Here is a 24,067-nt window from a genome sequence, read left to right on the forward strand (position 1 = left end):
TAAAAGTCGAGCGATAGGCCGATTTGAATCGTTTCAGCTGTTAACTTCCCGTCGAACCAACCCTCCGGATATAAAGTCGGATGTGACCTACCATTCCTACCAACTATGCCATGCATTCCATAGGCACGAGATATGTTCATGAAACGCATAGGAAATTCGCGAGCTCACTAGAATGAATTGGTGCTCCGCGGATTCCCTGGTGATTCGCGGATCTTAGCGTTGAAGAGTTCGCGGTTATCCTGCTTCGGGGAGATCGCGGTTATCCTGAAGAGTATTGTTCATCCGCTGTTTATCCCCGTCTGTTTATCCGCGAATATACTAGGCTTGATGTTCGTCCGAGGAGCCACTTGGGACTTCGCAGATTGCCTAGGGACTCCATGGATCTACGTATTTCGCAAACTCATTTAACATCGACATTGGGCCCCGTTGGCCCTGCCGTTCTTGAGATGAAGAAAAGGCTATTGCACGTGCCCACGTGCACAGGCCGTTTCAGCAGCACCCCATCCGTGGCGCAGGAAAATGCATCGCTTGTTGGGTGCCCAATGATAGGCTGCTTTAGCGCAATCGGTCCAGCCATTGCGGTGTTATTGTAAGCCGAACAATGCCGACAATCTCTGATTTGGCACGTGGCATGTACCGTGCCCATCAACCAGATGCATTAGGAATAGTCGATCTTGGGGGAGAAAAGACGGGGCTGTCTAAGGGTCTGTTCCAGTCGCAATTCCTAACACCTCTAAACTCCTCCAAGAGCAAGATAGAGAAGGTTGGAGCAGGGCCCTCCTTGGCTTTATAGGGGCTAGAGCTGCCACTGGAACAGGGAAGCAATCTTGGAGGAGTTTAGAGGTGTTAGGAAGTGCGACTGGAACAGACCCTAACAGAGTAGACGGTTTGCCAAACGGGTGTGAGACCGGGAAAGACTAGGCCGCTCACGTCATATTTTCCGTAGCATGGAAGAAACTCGCTTCACGTTTCACGCTCGCTCGAAATAAGACTTAAATTAAATGATTCAAAGCTTCATTAGCCATTCTTTCATAGACGATTCAACGAGGAAATATTTATTATTCCGTTATTTACAGCATAACCATGTCACGAATACAAAACCGAACCACAAATGTGAATGAATCCACAAGCTTCATACATAGGGTTCATCACAAGTGGTGATGAAGTGAATGTATCAACACAACAGGGCACCTCGGACTATCTGAGGCATCCCGAATACTTAACGATTAGTACACAACTGGCACAACACTCGCGGATACAACATGCCGGTCACAGAAATCCAGAAATCATAAATCACTTGACCGTCACTTCAACGTCTGATTAACTACATAACATTTCAAACCATGTCTGGCACACAGCCCAATGAAAAAGTCGGGTGGCAGGAGGCTAACAGATGATCGGCGGGGACCCAGCAGCGTTCTCTGATCGTCCTGTTCTCCCGGCTACACAGAGCCAGCGCTCGGTGCTTCGCTCTCATTTGGGATCTTGTAGAGACTGAAGAAACCCGGCGGAAACGGGTGGCTGAAGGTGCTGGGGTAGTACTCCTCAGGCACGACGATGGGCGCTCGACTGGGCGCAGTGTCGTCGGCTCCGGTCGGCGGCACGGGGTCCGGTTCGGACTGCCCTCCCGGTACCTCGGCTGGGGGCTCCGGGGACGACGCTGTCTCTGGTACCGTCTCTTTGGGAGATTCCGTCGACGGAGCTGAAGGACGCCTCCTCAATTTTCTCCTTTTAACTTTCCGCCTACGTGTGGGACCTGATTTCGGTGGCCCCAATGGTGTTTCTGTCGACTGTCCTACCGAAGCTTCAGTTGATAATTCGGTAGCCGTTGATTCGGATGACGCGGTATAAGATTCGGTTGTAATTTCGGTAGACACTTCAGGTTGAGGCTCTGCAGATGATGCTGTGGGCGTTTCTGTCGAAGTCGAAGAAGCCTCGTTTGGCGGTGGTTCGGGCACCTCTGCTACGGTTGCCTGCTGCGGCTCCGGAGGTGTCGGTGGTCCGGCCGGCGTTTCGACTGGAGGGGCAGGCTCGACCGGTGTTTCGGCTAGCGTGGCTGGTACGGGTGGCGGCTGACCTTCGATAGCCGGCCCGGAGGGCGAAGAGGCTTCAGTGGGCGGTCCAGAGGGCGGCTGAGCTTCAGCTACCGGTTCAGAGGGCGCCGTGGCGGCTACATTCTCCTCACCTGACTGCTCCACCGGGTTAGCTGTCTCGGAGGGAGCCGCAGCCGCGGCCGGGACCTCCGCCGCGCCGGGCCCCGCGTCTGGCCCGATCTCCGGACCGGCGGCCACCTGAGCCACCGATGGCACGGCACGCTCCTCGGCCGAGAGCGTGGCGAAGGCGGCCTTCAACGCCACAATCACCTGATCGCGCGTCAGGCCGGCGTACACCGGCTCGGCGGGGGGCGGCTGAGCGCCGCCGACCGCCAGCGCGGCCGTCAACACAACCAGCCACTGCATGCCCGCCTCCCGGCCACAGCTGGGCCCAACTGTGCATGGCGCCGCCAGCGGGCGAGCCGCTTTATATCGACTGCTAGGCTGCAGTCAAAATGGCGCACTCCGGCGACCGGTTTGCCATATTTGTCTGCTCGTGGTATGAAAGAATCCGGGCCTGATGAGGCTTGGAAATGTCCGACGTGACGCCAACTGGCCAGTTCGGTCAGTGATGAACTGACTGATTTACTACCGCCACCACGCTCTGATTTGGTGCAAAAATAGACTGGTTCTATGCACGAATAAAAACGGAACTATTTGTTTATAAACTGCTACTGCAGTTCGTAGACATACATTACCTCTACCTCTATATTGAACAACATCTAATATGCGGCTGCAGAGGTATACCATAGACGAACTGCGATAAAGACCCAGTTTTCCATGATACTTTTAAACGTAAACGAATGTCGACCAGACGTCAGCAATGGCCGAGCCAACACCAGCGAATAAAGTTTCCTTTAGGATGGTGTTTTAGCATTAATTAAATGGTAAGATTCAGCGTTCATGAACTTTTCATTGGTCTGTAATATCATGCTGATTAATGCGTTGTTAATGCCTACATATCTCACTTGGAGGCATCCATAATTCACCTTTCCTTTCACCGACCATCCGCGAATATGCTGTTAACCGACGATGTTCAGCAACACACCCGACCCAGGGCTCCTACCTGACAGGGGCAGTGCGAGGCGGTGCACCACTACCAGCCTGACATTGGAAAACACAACGGAAGCTGGCAGACCATAACAGTGTCGAGCGAGACATCGGGGAACAATACCCCACCCCTCGTGCCGAAGCCGGCGGACTGACCTGGCAGGCAGTGCTCCGACGTGGTGTGCTCCAGGCCGGGAGCCGTCTGGCTCAGTCGTCCGCCCAGGTCCACCTTACGGTGCTTGGTGACCGTGAAGGTCGGCCGTGTCGAGGGCCGAGGGGACCCCCCTTCATTCACATCCGCCTGTGAGAACGAGCGCGCCCTGTCCTCGGCCACCGGAGTTGCGTCGCTCAGCAGACTTTGCAGCATCGAGGGCTCGCAGGAGCGGGTCAGGTCCACACTGAACCGCTCGTCCACACTGAGTTCGATCGAGTCCGGGTGGAGTGGCTCGTCATGGCGCCGCACTGGTGTGTCGTCCATGGGCAGCTCGGCAGCTACCAGAGCGTCCGTCAGTGTGGCCGTGTCCGGGTCGGCGTCCTGGCGCATCGTGTTGGAGGTCCCCGACCGCGCGCCGGCCCGCGACGAGCTCAGAGGGTCCGTGAACGAGCCGGAGCTCTCGTCAGAGGCGACCCCGGCGGCGGCGTCACAGCCCTCCTGCAGCCGACGCACCTGGTGGGAGCGGAGCACAACGGGCGTCACTGAATAGCATCAACAAACCACAGCACAGCGGGCGTCACTGAATAGCATTACCGAACCACAGCACAACGGGTGTCACTGAATAGCATTACCACATCACACCACAGCGGGCGTCACTGAATAGCATCAACAAACCACGGCACAGCGGGCGTCACTGAATAGCATCAACAAACCACGGCACAGCGGGTGTCAGTGTAGAGCATCAGCAATCCACAGCACAGCGGGCGTCACTGGATAGCATTACCAAACCACAGCACAGCGGGCGTCACTGAATAGCATCAGCAAACCACAGCACAACGGGCGTCACTGGATAGCATCAACAAACCACGGCACAACGGGCGTCACTGAATAGCATCAACAAACCACGGCACAGCGGGCGTCACTGGATAGCATCAGCAAACCACGACACAGCGGGCGTCACTGAATAGCATCAACAAACCACGGCACAACGGGCGTCACTGGATAGCATTACCACATCACACCACAGCGGGTGTCACTGAATAGCATCAGCAAACCACGGCACAACGGGCGTCACTGAATAGCATCAACAAACCACAGCACAACGGGAGTCACTGGATAGCATCAACAAACCACAGCACAGCGGGCGTCACTAAAAAGCATAAAACACGGCACAGCGGGCGTCGCTAGATAGCATTACCACATCACACAACAGCGGGAGTCACTGAATAGCATCAACAAACCACAGCACAGCGGGCGTCACTGGATAGCATCAACAAACCACAGCACAGCGGGCGTCACTAAAAAGCATAAAACACGGCACAGCGGGCGTCGCTAGATAGCATTACCACATCACACAACAGCGGGAGTCACTGAATAGCATCAACAAACCACAGCACAGCGGGTGTCACTGGATAGCATCAACAAACCACGGCACAGCGGGCGTCACTGAATAGCATCAGCAAACCACAGCACAGCGGGTGTCACTGAATAGCATCAACAAACCACAGCACAACGGGAGTCACTGGATAGCGCCAGCACACCACACCGGAGCAGATGACCAAAGCGATCACCGCACCACACCGCAGTAGTCGTTACGGATCTGTCGGATAAAAGTCTGCCTTTGGTCAGTACCTAAATGAAGCCTGGTACTTCCTAATGAAGAATCGTTCATTGATAACCTTTGAGGCCAAATGATTATTAATGGACACAATACGCTTTGTTTTGTGCTGAACAAAACTCTTTTCCTCGTAGCTCTAGGCCAACCAAGGCCGGGTAGGAAAACAAACATACATCTTCCATTCCCCGGGGTCGTACACGATTGTTAGGTCTGGCGAAAGGTCATGTAGGTCAGCTCGCTGCATCATTATGTACTTATACCTAATCACCGATTTTCAGTCCCCAGCACCGGCTGACGAACAAGTTTGCACTGGATTTAAACGTTGAGTCTTATCTGACCTGCCTGGGCAAATGAATGGAAAGCCGAAACAGAGCCGAACAAAGCGAGTCTCCAGTGGCTCAAACACAACAGCTGAGCAAAACAATAAAGTTCTGAAAGCTCACCTGTTTCCATGAATCCGTGACAAACGAGTTGGTAGCTTCAGCGGGCGGCTGCTGTGGCTGAGGTTGCTGCGGCTGCGGCTGCTGCGGCACAGGCTGGGGCTGTGCACTCGCCTGGTGAGGCGGGGCCTTAACAGGCGAGTCCGGCCCCGGTCGGGGGAACCGCGCCACCCGCTCCGGCACGTCGGCGCGGTCGGCTGGCGCCACCGGCTGCTCAGTTCGCGGCGGCACTGTGTCCAAAATCTCTGCACTGGACGACGACGAGCCACCCAGGCGTTTCTTTCTCCCCGCGTCTTTGATCGCCATGATACGCGTCTTACGCCGCTCAGGCGTAGCCGTGCCCATTTTGTTACCCATCTCGTGTCCAGATTGCACCGACCAGTCCTCCTCTAAGTCACTCGCCTCGTCGGCAGTAGACGCACCACACGCGATTCCCGAGTCGGACACTACGCTGGCGGCGGCGGCGGCGGCGCTGGATCCTCGCAATCGCTGTCTGGACTCCGCCAACAGCTGGTCGGTCGGACTCGGGATCCGACACGGCGCCCTCTGCGCCTCGGGCGCCGCCAGTCGCGCTGTCTCGGCCAGGTGTACGCGGCGCGCGGTCACCACCTGAAACCCGGGCTGTTGGGCCGGCTCAGGGCCCACCGCGCCAGCCTCATCACGCCAGAAGAGCCAGCTGTCGAACTCCTTGGCCACGTCCTCGAGGTAGACTCCGCGCCGGTCGCGCTCAGCGGCACCGGACGGCCGGTCGGCGCCGGCGCCACTCCCCTCCATGATCAATAATCGGCCGAGCGCCACCGACGGCGGCCGGGGCCGGCAGTGCAGACAGGGCAGCCGCGGCAGGTGGTGAGATCCAACTGCCGGACGGACGAACTCGGCACAGTGGAGACAGTTGGTGCGGCACTGGTGATCGTCGCCGACTTCGGGGTGAGGTTACGAGACCACAGTGATAATCGAGGTCACTCCACCGGTCTCAGCTCATCGCCTGCGATCACAGAAAACACCACGGTCACACTATGCACTAGCTGGCCGATCAGGGAGGTCGACCGTCCCGTGCCGTACCACCGCCGGTACTAGGCGGGGGCGGACCACCGACCGTGGCGGCAGCGGCATTGAGATAGCCGACACTTCATATCAGCGAGAGGCATTGGCGGTGGGTATCATAACCTGCAGATGGAGAGCGATACTGTCAAGCGGCTTACGACAGGAGATAAGCCAGGATATAGGGCCAATATACGTAGGGTGAATGAATAGTTTTGAGCCTAACATAGTTGCAGTTGACCCAGAGTAATGAAACTTTGGTCACATATTTTGCCACTATTTACAAGTGGGGACACCAAGTTGTGAAGTCCTAGCACTTTTTATTCTTACTTTTTATGTGTCTTGAATAATGCTGTTTTGGTAAGTGTTCACTGTGTCAAAGACGTCACTATTCTTTGTGAAGCGTTATCGACTATCCAGTCAGTTTTTCTCTTCGGGTTTAGAAAGAAATAGATACCTAAGGATGCCAACGCTGGTCAAAAGATTTATTTTGGGATAAATTGGAAGGCTCGGTAATGGTTTTTTTGACATCGCAGCCGATGAAAAATGCGCCGAAGCATTGTTCTAGCGAAACATGACTCGTTTTGTCAGCATTGCCGTTCTGGTCTCCCTGATATTCTGACAAAGATGCATCAGTGGGTCATCATAGTTAAGGCTAGTGGGAGGAAAGTGCACTTACAAGACATCTCGTTTATTACCCCAATTACGGAACACCACCTCCTTCGTTATGACTGTGACATTAATTTTTCTAGATAACATTTTCGAGGAACATTCACAAGCTCGGCCCACATCCGGCGTAACTTCGCATGCGCCGAATTCAGCGCATGGCGGCGGCTGAATTTTCGGCGCAGGGCGGCCGCAGTTTTTTTTTGCGAAAGACCAAATTCAGTTCGGCCACCGAATTCAGTTCGGCACGCTGGTCAATCTAGCAGCAGACTCGCCCTGCGTGCGGCTCTGGAGAGGTTTCGGGACGAGACGTCCCCGCCCCGGTCGTCGCGTGCTCGAATTGGCGAGCCGCCCTGAGTCTACTCAGCGGAGGAGCGGCCGCCCAGGTGAGGCCTTAATCCTCGGCGTGGAGAATGAGATAGGTATGGTATGGAAGACCTTGTTGAACATCGCCGAGCGTCGTTAAGTAATACTGCAGTGGGTTCCTGCCCACTGCGGTATCGAGGGGAATGAAAGCGCGGACGACCTGGCGAAACAAGCGACCGCCCTGCCCTCAAACGCCCGCTCGCCGACCAGGGCGGTTCATTGTGCGGCCTCGCATCAATGGCGCGACAACTGGTCCGAGTCACTATTCAAGCCACTCCTCGGGAGCACGCCGCCGCTCCCTATCCCCGGAGAGGACCGAGAGGGCGCCATTTCGGTGCACCAGATGAGGGCGGGCCACTGGGGCTGCTCGCTCCAGTACGTGCACCGAATCAGGTGTCTCCACTCTGCGGTGTGCCAGCAGTGCCCACTGCCCAGACACGCGGTGTCCCGCGGCGCTCTGCACTGTGTGCCAAGAAGAGGCTGATGTGCTGGAGCACGTGCTGCTCTGCTGCCTGGCCCTCGCTGGCTCCTACCAGCCTCGAACACACTGCTGGCGCTCTGCCGATTTTGTGGCACCAGAACTTCTGACACCAGCCTTGTTTCATGGTAGGATGCTACAGTGCTTTCCGTGGGAAAAAACGTATTCAGACATTCAAGCATGGGAGAGCGTCCAAGGCCCTGGAATGCTCTGTCTAGTGTCTGGTTGATATAGCCTTGATCAATAGATGTGCACATGTGCTTTATCTAATAGTGGCTTAATTTTGGCATAAATTGAAATAGGCACCCAGTTTTTGGCACAAATCATGAGGGAATTTCAGCGCAAAACCACTTGTGCCACATTTCGACAGAAGAGGTCTCACAGGCATCTGGCATAGTGATTAGTGAAGTGTATGGATGTTTTCCAGTCTGGTATGTGGACTAGTGCAGATTTTCATTTAAGATGATTTGGTCTGGTGTTGAATTGTCACTCTAGGTGGTGCAGCTCGCCAACTATGTTGTTATCCCTCAATGTCCGCCGTCTGGTGTTGATGTAGCTGGTAGGTATCCCTGCAACCACCTACTTCAGCTTAGTGCTTCGGCATCTGATTGCATACTTAAAAAAACAATAACTGCACACAAAAGCACAATGGCTCCACCCAGGTTCCTCAGATGTAACTATTATATTCAATTTAATCCAAAATAAAAATAAAGCAATTCAGATTAAGCACCGTATCCGGTAAAGCAAGAGTTGGCACTCTCGCCGTCTCTCGGCACTACTCCAAGTGGCGAGAACAAGAAGGCGAGCCAAAATAAAAATGTTTCATCAGTCAGGTATTTACATAAAAGTTCGTTTCAACAAATAATCACATTTCTTACCACTTCTCGGATCCGCAATCCGCAACCCGCAGACAATAATTCACTCAATATTCACCAACCCCCTGGACAATCAACAACAAATCTCAAAAAAGTATACCAAATAAATGTGTTTGGTATTGTATATCGACAGCAAATTTGGACCATTCAAAACGCTAAAAACCTCAACAAAGCCAATCACAAGCTCGAACATATATTTGTGAACCTAAGCATCTACTCTTTGAACGAAACAGTTGCGTCACTACCGCCGCGAGTAATGCTACCAATTGATAGAGCGTATACTAAATATTTAGGACACAGCTGCAGGCCGTGGATCAATCGGCCGGTTTACATAGCATATTTGACGAGGCTCTAGCTCGTTAATTTGGCGATAATTTCGATGCAGTGGTCTTCAAATATTTAGAGGGGATCATTTTGTAAATTGTTCAGCACCATTGGCATCTTTTGCAACATCACGGACGGAGATATAAGCTTGGAACAAACCCTATGTAAACGCGTCTAATGCATTACAACTTGAGGTTAGGGAATTCCCATACTAATGGAATATTGCTTTCCAAATTGTCATGCAACGAGAAACCGTAAATTATGCGTGATAATGTGAAAACATGTGATGTCCGTTTCGCAGCTCCCTCGAAGCCAGTCACCGACCCGGCGAATGACCTCGAATGACCTCACCCTCCCCTCCCCATGCATTCAACGGTCTAATGATCTCCGGTCTGATGAGTGATCAGAACCAGTGATCATAAACAAGAAATCGCGAGAAATATTACAACCCTCAAAGCCACTCCTGCAAAATAAGCCTGCGAGCAATTTAATTTACCTCAAAACCAACAGATATGTCTCATGTGAGATCCTAACAGCGGTAGCCGATGATGTGATTTGCGAGAACGTAGAACTCCGATCTCTTTTTCGCAACGATACGATCTTACTCGACTTCAAGTTATCTCATTTTACATCGACAAGCCCAAAAGAATTCAAAAGTCTTTGACAGGCATTCGAATACACCTCGTCTTTACAGGATCCAGATTAGAACAGGGAAGCTTTCATCCCCTCATCCCAACGGTGCTCTCCGTACTCTAGTCAAACGCCGCAGCGTGGAATGTGGATGAGAAAATTAGACAATGCTCCATAGTCCGTTAAGCTCCCTCATCCTATTCAACCTTCACTGCGCGATCGTTCTTGACATCAATATTCAATGTATTTCGTGAAAGCACGACACATCCTACGTAAATCAACAACAAAGTTCCGACTCGGGCCTTCATCATTTGCCCTGAAGCGGAATGACAACATGATACAGCCACATCTCAAACTCCGTAAGCCAGCGTCGGTCATGAACTGGCGTCTCCGCGCTCGGTCGCCTGACTCCGCCGTCAGTGGGCAGGTTACACCGGTAGCTGGCTGGTTGACGCCCCGCAGAAGCCATCGATTCTCGCAGCAGTTCGCCATCCCGGATCCCTGGCTCGCCTCAAGCCAGCGGCGGTGGCAGAAAACGGTCGAGTGTTGTTAAATAGCTGCAACAAAGTCAGAGCGTTAGAGGTCAGAACAGACACGGAAGGTGACGTTTGACACGTGACATGCAAAGTCGTCCTAATTTGAATCGCTGGGAAACAAGGAACGTTAGCCACCTTGATTTGGCTATTTGACCTACCATGATGTCAAATAGCACAATCGATATGCACACTGCACACGTGCTAAAGATTGTGGCTCACACAGCCTTGCGAATAGTTAGGAGTACGCAGGTTGCAACTTAATTCCTACATGTTGAAACACTATATTGAGATTGATGTTCTCTCTAAAACGCACGATAAAGTTAGTCAGCCGAATATGTTTTCGATACAATTTACACACCTAATACGAATGTCAGCGATGCAAAGAAAAACGTCATTCTCGTCCACCTGGGGTTGTGGTTTTCCACTCGGCCGCGGAAGATGTTGGGGCCCAGCAGTCCGGAGAGCTGCTGCACGCAGCAGCGGCCGGCCTCCGCCGCCAGCTGACTCTCACACGTCTGAAAAGGCCAGGGAAACGTCAAGCGCGGTGCTCGATCCTTCAGCATGTCCACCAGCGCAAAAAAAAACACACACACATGAATCACATATCAGCTTGGTGGGACATAGTCACCAATTCAATCAATCCACATTCGTCAGTAATTACGTTGACCACCAAACTCTTGTTTCCATACAATTTTTGTCACAGCCAGCCATCACACCATTCCCACCACTTTCTGCGCTGGCCAGAAGCCCAATCCCACCACACTCACCAGTGAGTACATGATGGTGTCTAGCAGCAGGTGCAGGTGCGTTTTGAAGCAGCGCTTGCCAATGCCAGTGGCCAGCGGCGGCAGCGCCCGGCACACCGTCTCCAGCAGCTGCAGGTGGTGGCTGTAGTGACGGCGGCCGGCGGCGGCGGCCAGCAGCGGCACGGTGTCGGACACGGCGCCGCCGCAGCCGGGCGCCGCGGCCAGCTCGGCCAGCAGGCGCGCGCTGCCGTCGGCCGCCTCCCAGAGCTCGACCGGGCGGCGGAACCGGTGGCACGCTGAGCACCCGCCGGCGGCCATCTTGGGCGCCAGCGAGCCGCACGAGTACATCTGCCCAGGGCGAGAAAGAGGGACAGAGCGGACGGTGAGATCGACGAATACACACTCGCGAAAGGCGAACCACCCGTGTCTAAACCAATTACTTTACGCCTCAAACCGCCGTTTATCTCGCAATTTATCCATATCAATAACGAGTGATAAAATGTATACTTGGCGGATCTGCCATGTAATTTAATCAATTTCGATCGCACAGCCCTCTCGGACGCTACCGAGTCTGACCGGCGGCGTACCGTCTGGTTGGTGTGTAGCTGCTCGTCGTTGTCCCGCTGCTGTTTCCGTTCAGCGTATCCACCAGGGGCGGCGGCGGGGCCACTTGGCTCCGGCTCGTCCTTGAGCGCCGTCAGGTCCTCACGGACCCTGCGCGGGCACAGTCGGTCAGACGCGTCAGCCAGTCACGGAACGACAGACAAACAAAGGCAATCACTAACCACACACTGCACAGCCACGGCAGGTCAGACGGGTCAGTTCAGCCATGACACGACAGACAGACACATGTAGTCACTAACCAAACACAACCACGATTGGTGCGGAGATGACACGCCGGGTGAAGACGGGTCGCAAAATGTGAGGGACGCTGCTGCCATCTGTATAATCTTTATAAACAATCTCCTTGATTGTGTGATATCCTCCGTAAAGTTCCTGATGTAGCCCATAGTAAGTGAATCCACAACATCCATTGACCCCCGAGACTACAAATACAATATATACATATATATATATATATATATATATATATATATATATATATATATATATATATATATATATATATATATATATATATATATATCAAATAATATCTACCAGATGAGTTCACTCGCAGCCCTCACCTGTTCATGACCAGCGTGAGCGCCTGTTCCCCGTAGGCGCGGACGGCGTTGGCCAGCGCCTCGGCACCTCCCTGTCGCACCGACGGAATGTTGTCGTGGAGATTGGAGAACAGCAGCGGGTACAGTCGGTCCAGGTGGGGCCGGCACGTCTCCGGGAACGCCACCAGCAGTCGGCCCACCGCCAGGCAGGCAGCTGCAGGTAAACGACAGAGAAAGGCACTGAGCAAACGCCACCAGGCAGTCTGTCCACCGTCAGACAGGCGGCTGGAGTCGAACAGGACACATTCACACATCAGTAACCTTACCCTAACCACACAGTCAACAGACCGCTGCGCGCAAACAACATACAAACACGCTTCATCAGTGTGCCCACGACCACTGTTGATTATCACACAGAAAACGCAGGTAAGAAACCTGACAACGCTTAGACAGATCAGCGTGGTGGCAAAGAACAAACAAATAACAAACAAGAGCCAGCACAAGCCTGCTCTAGAGTCACGCCAGCTCACTGAAATATAGTTGACCTAGAAAGTCGATAATACATAAACTCTATGCCTCTGCCCAGCCCGCTGTTGGTCTACTGACTGTCTCTGACGGGCCAGCTGTCGTCCTGGAAGCACACGAGCAGCGCGTCCAGAACCCGCTCGGCGTACGGCGCCAGAGTCTGCGGCGACAGCTTCTTCAGCAGCTCGGTGATGCAGTAGCAGGCCGCTTCGCGCACGGCGTGGTTCTCAGCGGTGGTGGCCACCAGATAGTACTCCACCTGAAAATAGTGATGGACAGCCATTGTTACAGATCCGTGACGATCCTAATAACTAAGTGTGGTCACAACAATCCCTATAACACTATAACGAGTCGATCGTACCTATGTTACGAGTATTTCCAGCACTGGTTAGTAAGGTCAAATCATTTTCGAACTTATGATGCGCTGAACAACAGAGTAGCACTATTTTTGCAAGTTACACTTGTACTTTTATGCACAAGCGACGCTACATTTATTGTCATAATTGAAGTTGTACCCATAGTCATCCAATCCGATTAGCTTTAAATAAAAAAGGCTATCGTTGCATTTACCTACCTATACATTAAGCAAATGCCATTACGGACACACCTGAATCTATCTATTGTTAAAACGTACCACATCGTTGATGTATTGTTCCACCAACTCCCTGCCACGCTGACCAGCGATCGTCTCCCACGTTCGCTGGTTGTATATCTTCACGCCCTCGGCCACGTAATACCTGTAACCAAGCGATAGCGTCAGACAAAGAAAGGGCATACAGCAATGAGCCAGTCGACTACTACGACAAGCTTTCGACAAAAAGTTCTCTTGGCGACTTGCCAATGCAGGTACTGGCAGAATACGTAAGTACAGGAAATTTGAACGCCGTTCTCGTAATAAAGCTTCCGAAACAAGGCAGGGTTTACCAAACATAGTTAACCACACACCGGTGTATCGAGCATTGCTTGACTGCTTTGTACCCACCTGCTGAGACAGACCCTGGGCAGCAGGCACGGCAGGTAGTGCTGCCTCTGCTCGGCAGACAGACCACACAGGAAGCGCCGTGCCGCCACAGAGGCTGCCATCCGCACCTGAGGGAGGGCCGGGACGCGCAGTCAGACCAACCACGGCGGCTTAGCGTGCATGATCACTACAGAAGGTGCTAGGTGCCGGTTTCTAGCGAGCATTCTGTAATGACTAATCATTAGACCCATAAAGCCTTTCTATGTCTCCCGATATGTCGCGGTCAAAGTAAGAACGCTTGGTTTAGTTAGAACACGTCTACATCGGCGCATCATTTTTTTCATACAGTTTTTATTGCAGCCTGCAGGAAATCCATGAACAACACGTTGAAGTAGCTTTCGGTTTAGCTAACTGACCTGGCTCCAGTTGTCGTCCATGCCGTCTGCTATGGCCGCGGCCAGCCGATCACCGAAATCGTACACCGGCGGCACGCCAGAGCCTATAGACGATTGTTCGGTTAGTGAGACTTAAAGAGGAGACGGCACCGGCACGGGGCTCATCGGACAGAGCGTTGTTTAATGATTGTAAGAAGGTTTCAATAAGCTCATTCCGTAACGGCCATCTTTCGCACGTTAGTAACTAATATCCGAGTATTCAATAAATTACTTTTTGGCAGGCAAATGAAAGCTACAAACACATGAGAGCTACAGTTTTACGATACATTCTGAACAACATGTTTCTGAGCTACTGAAACAGCAGCCAATCATTCAAATTATTCGGAACACAGGCGTGAAACGCACCGTGCTCGAAGTTTTCCTTCGGCAGAAACGCTGTCAGGCAGCCGAAGCCCGCCTCTCGAACGAACCGGTTTCTGTGCTTCAGCGCAGGAATTACCAGGTTCAGCAGCTCATCGCTCGCCTGCGAAACAGCCGGTTGATTATTCGTCATGTGCGTGTGCGATATCCCGATCTCAGCCGTCCGCCAGTGCGATTTGTCGGTCACATTGGTGCGATGATAGGCTGTATCACCGTATCATGTCGTTGACTGTATCACTGACCTGGAGGTATTGACTGTACCACTGACCTGAAGGTACTGACTGTACCACTGACCTGGAGGTGCGCCGCTGGCACCAGCTGCTCCAGCGCGCGCAGACTCGTCTCCAGCACTGTCCAGCTGCTCGTGTTGGCGAACACGTCGGCAGAGTCGCGAGACGTCACCTGCGACCACACAGACAGATTTAGATCCTCAGGAACCGGACCAAAGAAAGAACAGCGTTAGGGCCTCAGGCATTGGCTCGGAGAGCAACGGGTATACGAACCGTGGTCAGCAATTTCTATCGCAACGTGCTCATACTAAGATACAAAAACGGCGGAAAATTAAGAACGTCGTGACTGCCTATCGATTCATAATGTAAGTATCGGCAGATAACTTGATCCTCCTTTAGAAGAAAGGGAAGCCTAGAATAAGATCGTCTTTAAAAGGCAAATAACCGCAGGCATTAAGTGGAGCCACCAATCTGCGCCTGCAGCGGTCTAACCCCACGTCGAGCACCGGCTCACCGAGCTGGTCTCCCACTTGTCCTCGTCGTCCTCTGCCGCCTGCATGCTGGTCAGGATCAGCGTACTGAGGGTGGGCTGCACGTCGTCGAACACGGCGGGGCCGTGCAGCGAGCACAGCCGGCCCAGCAGCTCACCTGCAGTACACGCAGCGGGGAGGGCGCGGGGAGCTCAGCGGGGAATACGGGAGTCGCTAGAACATCGTAGAGAAACGTACTGAGTGAAATGGGCGATGTTAACAATGAAGGTAATTATAGCATTATTTCATCAATGACCCAATAAAGGTACACTAGTTCAGCAAAGTATGAGCAACAAAGTCACTGTTATGCAGCAGCAATAAAGTAAGTTCTTTCACTACTTGAACACCCTTCAACAAGAGGGCCAAGGCCAAAGAATGCCCCACAGTGTCATTGAAAGACCAGCCACAATGGCAGTGATCTCACCAGTGGCAATGCGAACCCTGGCCTCCTGGTGGGACAGGTAGGCTGCCAGGAGCTCTATCAAGTGTGAAATCTTATCATTTGGCAGCTTCTCCTGGCGTGTCTCGATGATCAAGCTGAAACAGGGCACATCAAGTAAGAGTCAGGTCTGCTTTTGGGTTAACAGGACATATGCACACTTCACAAGATCTCACATTAAGCATGTAAATCACTACCAAGTAGAGCACTCAGTGGTGTCAGGTGTGAGGGCACTGGCGGTCCCAGGGGGGGGGGGGGCACGGGGGCCATGGCCCCCCCTTTGGTGCTGAAAGGTGGGGCCATACTATCTTTTGGCCCCACCTTTCAGATCGAACAAAAGTCCTAGAAAAGCTTTTCGTATGTTTCATTTTCTTTCTTGTGCCATCAAAGGACGTAAATTTCACTCATGAGTGGTCTCAGTATCGCATTCTGTCAATTTGGCGGTCAGCGTCGCTGGCACCGGTTCACGAGTATGGCCGGATCTTATATGGAATATCAGCGTGGGTTTACTTGAGGCTCTCGTAGGCCCAGCAATGGCTGGCATGAGACCCTCTTCGGCAGTGGTGGGTGGGCCCTGCTAAAGGAGATTGGCTCTAAGACACTTAAGTAAGACCTCATGGGTTGGTGCTGTGTACCTCAGAAGCCCGGTGGTGACGCCGTATGCCGGCTTGGTTTCTTAAGGATTAGCGTGGGAACTCCGGGGCCTGCATAGAGTTTGCATGAGCTAGTATGTAATCTCAGAGGCATGTGTGTAATGTGTACACAGTGGCGGTCGCGGGGGGGGGGGGCATCAGGGCCATGCCCCCCAAAGGTCAATAAAGGGGGCCATCATATCATTTGCCCCCCCCCCCCTCAAACAACCAATGGGCCCCCATATAGGTGTATGGGGCCCTGGCAGTTATTCGATCGTCACGAGGCTCAAAAAACCCACGCCCAGCTATTAATATAGCTCCCACACCGGTCTTTGAGCGTCCTACACTGACCTCTGATGGAACTTCAGTGGCGGTCAAGCGCCCACGTTGGCCGCTAAGAGCCTACATCAACCTCTGAGACCCCACATCTGGCCTATGAGGGCCCCTAACCGGCCTCAGGGGTCCCAACCGGCGTCTGAGGGTCTCACACCGGTCTCTGGTGGCCTTATTTCTGTCTGTGGTGTCCCAAGACGAACCTTTAGGTGCCAATGAGGGCCCCGCACTGGCTGCTGAAGACCCGACGCCGGCCTCTAAGGGCCTGCATTGGCCTCTGAGGAGGGCCCATCTTGGCCTTTGAGGGCCCTCTGCTGGCCTCTGGGGTCCAACGACGGCTCATGCCGGTCTTTTAGGGCCCCACGCTGACCTCTGAGGGCCCATGTTGGCCTGTAATGACCCACATTAGCCTCTGAGAGCCCAACTCGGTCACTGATTGTCTCAAACTACTGGCCTTTGTAGTTTGCAGGCCCTGTACTGGTCTCTGAGGGCCCTAAACTGGCCTCTACGTGAAAACATACATGGGTGGGTTTCTGAAGATCAGAGGGCTCACGCAGTCTCCGGCACAGCCTTACGTTGGTCCTGATCGAGATTACTTTACGTCCTGATGGTCCCGCGCAGATTCCCTCATATTTCGACGTCGGGACCCCATGAGCCGGTGTGGGTCCTGGGGCCAGGGCTGCGGAGTCGATGGATTTTCGGCGACTCCGACTCCGACTCCGACTCCGGCTTTCAAAAACCAGCTCCGACTCCGACTCCGACTCCGGGCAGAATTGTCGACTCCGACCGACTCCAACTCCCGACTCCGACTCCGCAGACCTAGCAGGGCTGCGGAGTCGACAGATTTTCGGTGACTCCGACTCCGACTCCGGCTCGGGTTTCTAAAATCGACTCCGACTCCGACTCCGGTCACAACTGTCGACTCCGACCGACTCCGACTCCGACTCCGACTCCGCAGCCCTGCCTGGGGCTGGCAGAGACTGATGAAGTCCTTAGGGCTCAGGGCCAGTCTTTTTAGCAGTAAGACTAGGCAGGTTGAGTGAGCCCCAATAGAGCCCGCGCGCGGCCCTCAGATGCCAATTTTGACAGCTCGGAACCTGTGGGGGGTCTCCAGAGGTCGGTGTACCTACTCTCTCCCGCCGCCACACAACTAGGTATGTTACCTATATGGGTAGGTAAATGTCTTACTCTGAAAATGCTCTCTGGGCTTCACATGCTTGTTCAAAGCAAGAGGTATCTGTACTTTTCCGAATTGTTTTATAGTGGTAAGGTCATGAATCCGCGTGCCTGACCTTCCAGTATACCTATGCTACACCGATCCGTCGTCATGGTGCAGTGGGCCGACCGGTGGAAGCACCGTGGGACGGGAAATGGAACTGGTGATTTTGCCTTAAATTGAGCTTAAAGATTTCACGCAAGAATCAGATGGATGAAGTATAAGTAATGCCAACTGCGCGGCACCTCGTGGACGTAAAAAATTAGCCGATCACCCCCCCCCCCCCTCCCGGTGACGGATAAATGTTATGTCCCGCGAGTGTGACTTTGGCCCCCCCCCCCCCCTTTTGCTAGCGGCTGCGACCGCCAGTGTGTGAGGGCACTAATTTTGGACCCATGAAAAGTGTTTATAGGCACACGGCCCAAAGGACAATGGTGATAGAGGGGATCATTGTAATAAAATGGCAAAAATAAGGCCTTTGGTTGTGGCACTAAGTCAAAGGAGATAGTCACCGTCATCATAAATGGACTTTGCTGAAATGTGTTAGCAGCTTGTACCTACCTTAAGCAGGTGAGAGCACCAAGCTGGTGGTGCCAGACAACCTCTGGCTGGTCCAGCACGGCGCTGGCCTCTGCCAGCAGCTGTTCTGCCTCAGCAGGAATAAGTCCTGGAAGAAGGCCCCGGAGCTCTTCCAGCCCGCGATCTCTCTCCAGCTTCATTGGCGAGCAGAGTTTTCTGAACACCAATGACATCTTATGCTCATCTTCCTCCATGGCTCCAGTCAGGACAGCTTGACCTGCAAATCAATGAAAATTGTGTCATAAGCACGAGCCAATTAAAAAATATACAATGTGCATGGTTCTGCATTTCAAAGGTTATGCACCAGCTTTGATTTTTCTATGCAAATCAGCCCAAATTGAAATTAGTTCATGTTCATAAGTACATTCAATAAGTTCATAAGTTCATGAAATGAGTTGGATGCATTCATGGCATTTAAGAACAGTGCAATAAAGATCTGATATCAATAGACTGGTCTGGTCTTGGTCTGGGGGGGGGGGGGGGGTAAGGCTATTGTCTGGGGTACGCTGACACTATGGAGTCAGTAAGGAGCTCGTTAGGGCTGGATCCCAAGTTGAAGTGGCCTTCCTGATTCCTGAGGGGTGTTCACGGGCACCGCACACTGCTGCGTGCGGTGTGTGCGGTGCGTCCAGCAGGCGTGGGGGTAGGGGATGGGTAGGCGGTTCTGACGTCACGGCTGCGTGCGGTGGACGGTCCACTGTGGCCAGTCCCGACCGGCCACAGCGATCGCTGTGTGCGGTGATGGAAGGCTGACGTAGGGACGAAGTGGGCGGAGCTTCGAGGCTGTGTGCGGTCCGACCCCACACAGGGCCCGTGAACAGCCCTCTGATCCTTCCTGAGGCCAAGGTTCAAAAAAGCCTTTCAAAGCCTCTTAAAATTCCGCACTTTATAAGTACTTTTTTTTTGCTCGGTCGGCCTAGTGCCATTCCCGAGCAGGGGGCAGTTACTCCGGCAATTTTCACCGGGCAGCAAGTGTTACGTTAAACCGGTTTATGTGCATATATATATATATATATATATATACCTATATATATATATATATATATATATATATATATATATATATATATATATATATATATATATATATATATATATCGGGTTTCCTTTCTACAGCTTAAACCAAGGCCTTTGTAAAACAAATTTGCTCACAAAGAAGTCAATCGTAAACACTGTAAAAATTCAGTCGTGAACAAGGCCGTATAAGAGAGGTAGAATCATCCCGCGATTTCCAATGGACCGGTCGCTAAGCATTAGCGTGACGTCACTGGTGGAGACCGGGCGGCGCCCGGCTCCAAGCTGTACGTCGGGTACATTTGGCACCGTATAGTTGTTATTACTGAACGACGTACATAACGACAACTAATGACTCTTAATAACTTTTTTACTCACCTAAAGCTGATTTCCTTGCCGGTACATTGCCGACCCGAGCCCCAGGGTTGACAATCTTGGGATATAGGTCGGATGGGCGACCTCGCGACGGGAGGAGGAACGATTGCAATTGTTGTGTTCCGCACCGCCGATTGCATTCTCTATCTGCACCCGGGGGGAGGGGATGCAGGGGCACGTGCTCCCATCGGATCAGGGGGCCTCTCGGGCCAGAGGGGCCTTGCGACGCCAATTGGCGGCTGAGGGTCCACGCTGGCATCTTTCGACTCAGAAGGGCCCCACAGGGGTCGGAAGAACACCTTATGTGCTCCGAAGAGCCACACTTCTCTCCATAAGAGCCCCACACCGGCTTTTTAGTGTCCCCTGTCGGCCTTTGAGGGCCCCTTGCCGGCTTCTCAGGGCCTATTGGCGACCTCTGAGGGCTACTTGCCGGCCTCTGAGGGCCCTTACCGGCCTATCAGGGACCAGCAGCTCTAAGGGTTCCACACACGCCTGCGATGACCAGCTAAACCAATGGTTGAAGGCCCCCACAACGGCGCCTGCGAGGGCCCTCACCGGCGGCTGTGAATGCCCCACACCGGTGCCTAGCTGAGGGCCCAACACTGCCACCTCTGAGTGCAACCGGCACCCCTGAATGAGGTCCCGAAACCAGTACTTCTTAAGGCCATATATCGGCGGCTCTGGGGGCTCAACGCCGGAGCCGCATCGGGCGGCCACTCACCGGTGACTTTTGAGGCCCCACACCGACGACTCTGAGGGCCCCACTGGCGTCTGAGTGTACCTTGCTGGTCTCTAAGGACTCCAGAGGGCTCCCGAAGGCACCGCAGACCTCTTGAGAGCCCCTTGTCCGTCTCTGAGAGCCCCTGTCGGCCTGTAAAGGGTTCGAGCCAGCAGCTCTAAGGGTCCCACACCCGACTGTGACAACCCCACACTGCAATGTCTCTGAGGGCCCACAACGGCAACTGTGAGGACCCTCACCGGCGCCTTTGAGGACCCACAGCGGCACCTCTGGGGGCCCCGCACCAATGCCTCTGAGAGCATCACACCGGTACCTGTGAGGGCCCACACCAGTGCCTCCAAAGGCTTCATAACCGGCGGCCCTGAGGGCCCTACACGAGTGATTTTGAGGGGCCTACCGAAGGCACCACACAATCCCTTAGTCTCGCTGAGCTTCTATCCCAATCCCATACCGCCTTCTATCCCAATTCCGGCTCAACTAATTATCAGCCCCCCCCCCCTCCATGGGTCAGCAGCGCCGCGCCGGTGCCGGGGCCCAGCGCCATATCGGGGCGGCAGTCGGCCACGCGCACTCAGTGGTTAGCGCTTAGCACCGGCGGCTAGCGCACGGCCGGTGTGTTATCGGCCGTGAGCCGCTCCCAAACGGCTGCAGTAACTGGTCGATATAGGTAGTAAGCAGATGGGCAGAGATGCAGGTGGATTGATGACCGGCAGGCTTTTGTGATTTACGAGGGTGAAGGGTCGAAGTCGGCTGCTAAGTGGCGAGCGGATTTTATCAGATGCCGGTTCACTATGACCTTTGTCCGGGTCCTGGTACCCTGACGCACTCTTGGAGAGCCGAATCACAGCAAAACTCCATCCACGACTGTATCTATACGGCTTACGCCATAGATATCTATGGCTTACGCTTTTCTGAAAACGTCTGCGTTTGGCCTTCTACGGGCCCGGCCGGCCGGCCGGCCGGCCGCGATTGGCGGTCCTCCAGTGACGTCAACGGTAGTGTTAAGCTGATTGGCGAATAATACATGGGAAGAACCGGGACGACATCCCCCTGGTCGTGAAGAATGAACCGAAGGAAACCAAGGACCAACTTGAACCAAAAGCAGAACGAATGGTAAGATTATTTTGAAACAACTGCGCCATCACTGCAACAACATGATAAAGTGTTCTATTTTGCCGCCAGTTTTCTTTTTATTTTCGTTGCTATTAGCAACTTGTCCATCTCTTAGCTTTATAGCGACGCCATTGGACTAAAATTCTGGCAGCAGTACCTAGTACAGTCCCACACACAAGGGGGAAAAGCTCAAAAAATTGAGCGCTCAAAAAATTGAGTGGGCCCCATTATGAAGGAATAGGCGAAACGATGGAATTTTACAATGCCTTTAGCGTCACGCTACGGCAAATATCGTATCCAAATAAGGTATCAATGGCAAGAGAGAGCAACAAGGTTTCTTCTCGAACACTCGCCGTAATAATTTATATCGGTGTTTTTGGAAAGAAAATGCCCTAAAGACGCTCAACTTTTTGAGCGCCACTTGTCGTTCGGGACCGCGATACTCAATAAATTGAGCGCCACGACAGACGACAGTCAGCTGGCGCTCAAAAAATTGAGTGCCGGCCAGCATCTACACTCAATTTTTTTAGCGTTCTCCTTGATAGGTTAAGCCGGTACTGGCTGCCATTTTTGATGTTATGTTCGTTGAAATACGTTAAACTGAGTTGAAACAGAAATGCAGGAAGTTGAATGCTACGTGGTACAGGGACCCGCAGTTGCTACTGTACACATATATTACCAATTTAGAATTGCGCTATTATTTGCTAAGTGCTGGCCATTGGAGAAAGGAAATGTAGCGCAAAGTATGGCGGAATAACACATGTTTGCTCCTAGGACGTATGTTTTGTATAATTCCTCTTACCGTAACAGATATTCTTCCAAAACTACAATCGTGCTATTTTTCCGCGCCGGTTGCCTCCCCAGAGCCCGTCCTTGGTATCGCCTATAGCTTCCGTTCCCGCTAAGTGAATGAAAGTCACGTGACTACTACAGGTTTGCGCTCAGTACTAACACACCTAGCCCGAGGGCCGGTTCGTAGCGGGGAGGGGTAGAACGCCTGGGCCCTGTTTCACGGCGGAGCGCTGCAGTGCGCTGCGCGCGTCGGCGCGTTGGGTTTCCATGGCAATATCAACAAACTTCCCTCTGACGCTACGCTATGACGTCATCGCAAAACGCTAGCACCTAAGCGCCAGCACCATCAGCACGCTAGCAGCATTCGCACTCAAACCTATGTTCTCTCTGTACTTGGTTCTTTAGGACCTCTGTTCCAAACGCGATTCATCATAAGCTAACGGACCGCACGCGACGTCATTCGAGTGACGTCAGGGGTACGCCTCAGCTCCCAGCGCGCTGCAGCGCGCGCAGCGTCGGGCGGTGAAACAGGGCCCTGAGCCCCAGCGCAGTGGAGGTGGTGGTGGCCCGTATCATAAAGAGGCAACCGTAAGTAGAACTACAATTGCCGCAGTATAATATTATGATCAAGTTTTCTTTTAATGTATTGATTGACAAGAAAGTGCAATGCTTATCCGATATAATAAAACGGTGTCCAAGACTGTACTGGGAGAAGGGAATGCATGAATACAGAAAGATATCCCCCCACGCTTGAATATTGGAGAATTATAGCAGGAAAAACTGTATTGTCACGGTTACAACTTACAAGGCCATCGGCCGCAAACAAACAAAAATACTATACCATGTGAGTTAGATTCACAAACATCATCAAGTGTGGATCACAGAGACGAGCAAAACGACATCACATCATCGCATGCCAGCCCGACCACATTGGAACCGGGTGACCTGCGACCGGAACCTGCGTCTTGCCAGCATACATCACAAAAGCAGGAGGCAGTGTCGTAATGCTTTGATCCAAAATATGCCATTTAACGAATGATATAAAAACGACCTAAGCTCGGACTAAGCTAATCATTATCAAATCCTTAACATGTAAAGGACGAATGGAAACATCGAGTCTCAGACCAGCAGTAGCAACCCTATCACCACGGTGACTATAAATACTATCACATCACAAAGAACACGCGGCATTATCAGACAGCCGTTTTGTTATCGGGCTACAGGTGGCGACGGCGTGGTTGCAGACCAGCTGCGAGGTAGCGGCGTGCGCAAAAGGCGCGGGCACACCTCCATGTGGCCGTGCGGACAGTGCGCGTCCGGCGTCGCATAATGGGCGGCATCGGGCTGTCCCGGGCCAGCGTGCCCAGCCGTCGAAGCCGCACAGATTGTCGGCGCATGTGGGCGCGCGCGGTCGCCACGGCCAGCTGCTCACCGCCAGCGCACAGACCGCGCAGCGTCGCCGCTCCGCCGGCCAGAACACGCCGACAACCCTTCTTGCAGTCGCACAACACGTCGCCAAACTCATTCACCATCACCTGCTCCACCATGTTGTTGACGTCACCGAGTCGTTCAAGTTGTGGCTCGTGCCGTC

At 53.0% G+C, this 24,067-nt stretch overlaps 2 protein-coding genes across 6 annotated transcripts; both read right to left on the reverse strand.

Annotated features, from left to right (window-relative positions):
* Nucleotides 1-1,442: 1,442 nt before the first annotated feature.
* LOC122388781 (actin cytoskeleton-regulatory complex protein PAN1-like) lies at nucleotides 1,443-6,194 on the reverse strand. The gene is made up of 4 exons (XM_043380165.1): nucleotides 5,359-6,194; nucleotides 3,300-3,810; nucleotides 2,186-2,488; nucleotides 1,443-1,678 (listed from the first exon to the last, which is right to left on the reverse strand). Exons 1-4 carry the CDS (start codon nucleotides 6,127-6,129, stop codon nucleotides 1,443-1,445), a joined length of 1,821 nt encoding a protein of 606 aa, XP_043236100.1. The 5' UTR covers nucleotides 6,130-6,194.
* A 3,346-nt stretch (nucleotides 6,195-9,540) lies between these two features.
* LOC122388790 lies at nucleotides 9,541-22,683 on the reverse strand. Of its 5 annotated transcripts, none has more exons than XM_043380181.1 (16): nucleotides 22,637-22,680; nucleotides 18,426-18,660; nucleotides 15,669-15,781; nucleotides 15,229-15,362; nucleotides 14,779-14,886; nucleotides 14,470-14,587; nucleotides 14,086-14,168; nucleotides 13,691-13,797; nucleotides 13,343-13,445; nucleotides 12,790-12,967; nucleotides 12,205-12,397; nucleotides 11,605-11,731; nucleotides 11,301-11,365; nucleotides 11,039-11,174; nucleotides 10,677-10,786; nucleotides 9,958-10,292 (listed from the first exon to the last, which is right to left on the reverse strand). In XM_043380181.1, exons 2-16 carry the CDS (start codon nucleotides 18,635-18,637, stop codon nucleotides 10,247-10,249), a joined length of 1,833 nt encoding a protein of 610 aa, XP_043236116.1. In that variant the 5' UTR covers nucleotides 18,638-18,660; nucleotides 22,637-22,680; the 3' UTR covers nucleotides 9,958-10,246. The 5 variants fall into 5 exon arrangements, with proteins under 5 accessions (XP_043236112.1, XP_043236116.1, XP_043236114.1 ...); XM_043380179.1 differs by having other exon boundaries at nucleotides 9,964-10,292; nucleotides 10,630-10,786; nucleotides 22,637-22,682; XM_043380177.1 differs by having other exon boundaries at nucleotides 9,541-10,292; nucleotides 11,039-11,365; nucleotides 22,637-22,681.
* Between the last annotated feature and the right edge of the window lie 1,384 nt (nucleotides 22,684-24,067).

This window comes from Amphibalanus amphitrite, unplaced genomic scaffold (genome assembly GCF_019059575.1).
Source record: "Amphibalanus amphitrite isolate SeventyFive unplaced genomic scaffold, NRLGWU_Aamphi_draft 000335F_arrow, whole genome shotgun sequence".
NCBI classification, from domain to species: Eukaryota; Metazoa; Arthropoda; class Thecostraca; order Balanomorpha; family Balanidae; genus Amphibalanus; species Amphibalanus amphitrite.

Bases quoted from the DNA above. Each gene is read 5' to 3' on its own strand.
- LOC122388781 (XM_043380165.1), bottom strand. From the start codon at position 6,129: ATGGAGGGGAGTGGCGCCGGCGCCGACCGGCCGTCCGGTGCCGCTGAG. The intron at 3,811-5,358 runs GTGAGCTTTCAG...CGCTCCCACCAG, and splicing joins TCACGGATTCATGGAAACAG to GTGCGTCGGCTGCAGGAGGG. The intron at 2,489-3,299 runs GTCAGTCCGCCG...CGCCATGCACAG, and splicing joins GTCGGAGCACTGCCTGCCAG to TTGGGCCCAGCTGTGGCCGG.
- LOC122388790 (XM_043380176.1), bottom strand. From the start codon at position 18,637: ATGGAGGAAGATGAGCATAAGATGTCATTGGTGTTCAGAAAACTCTGC. The intron at 15,782-18,425 runs GTAGGTACAAGC...GCCCTGTTTCAG, and splicing joins GGTGCTCTCACCTGCTTAAG to CTTGATCATCGAGACACGCC. The intron at 14,588-14,778 runs GTCAGTGGTACA...GCTGTTTCGCAG, and splicing joins TGCCAGCGGCGCACCTCCAG to GCGAGCGATGAGCTGCTGAA.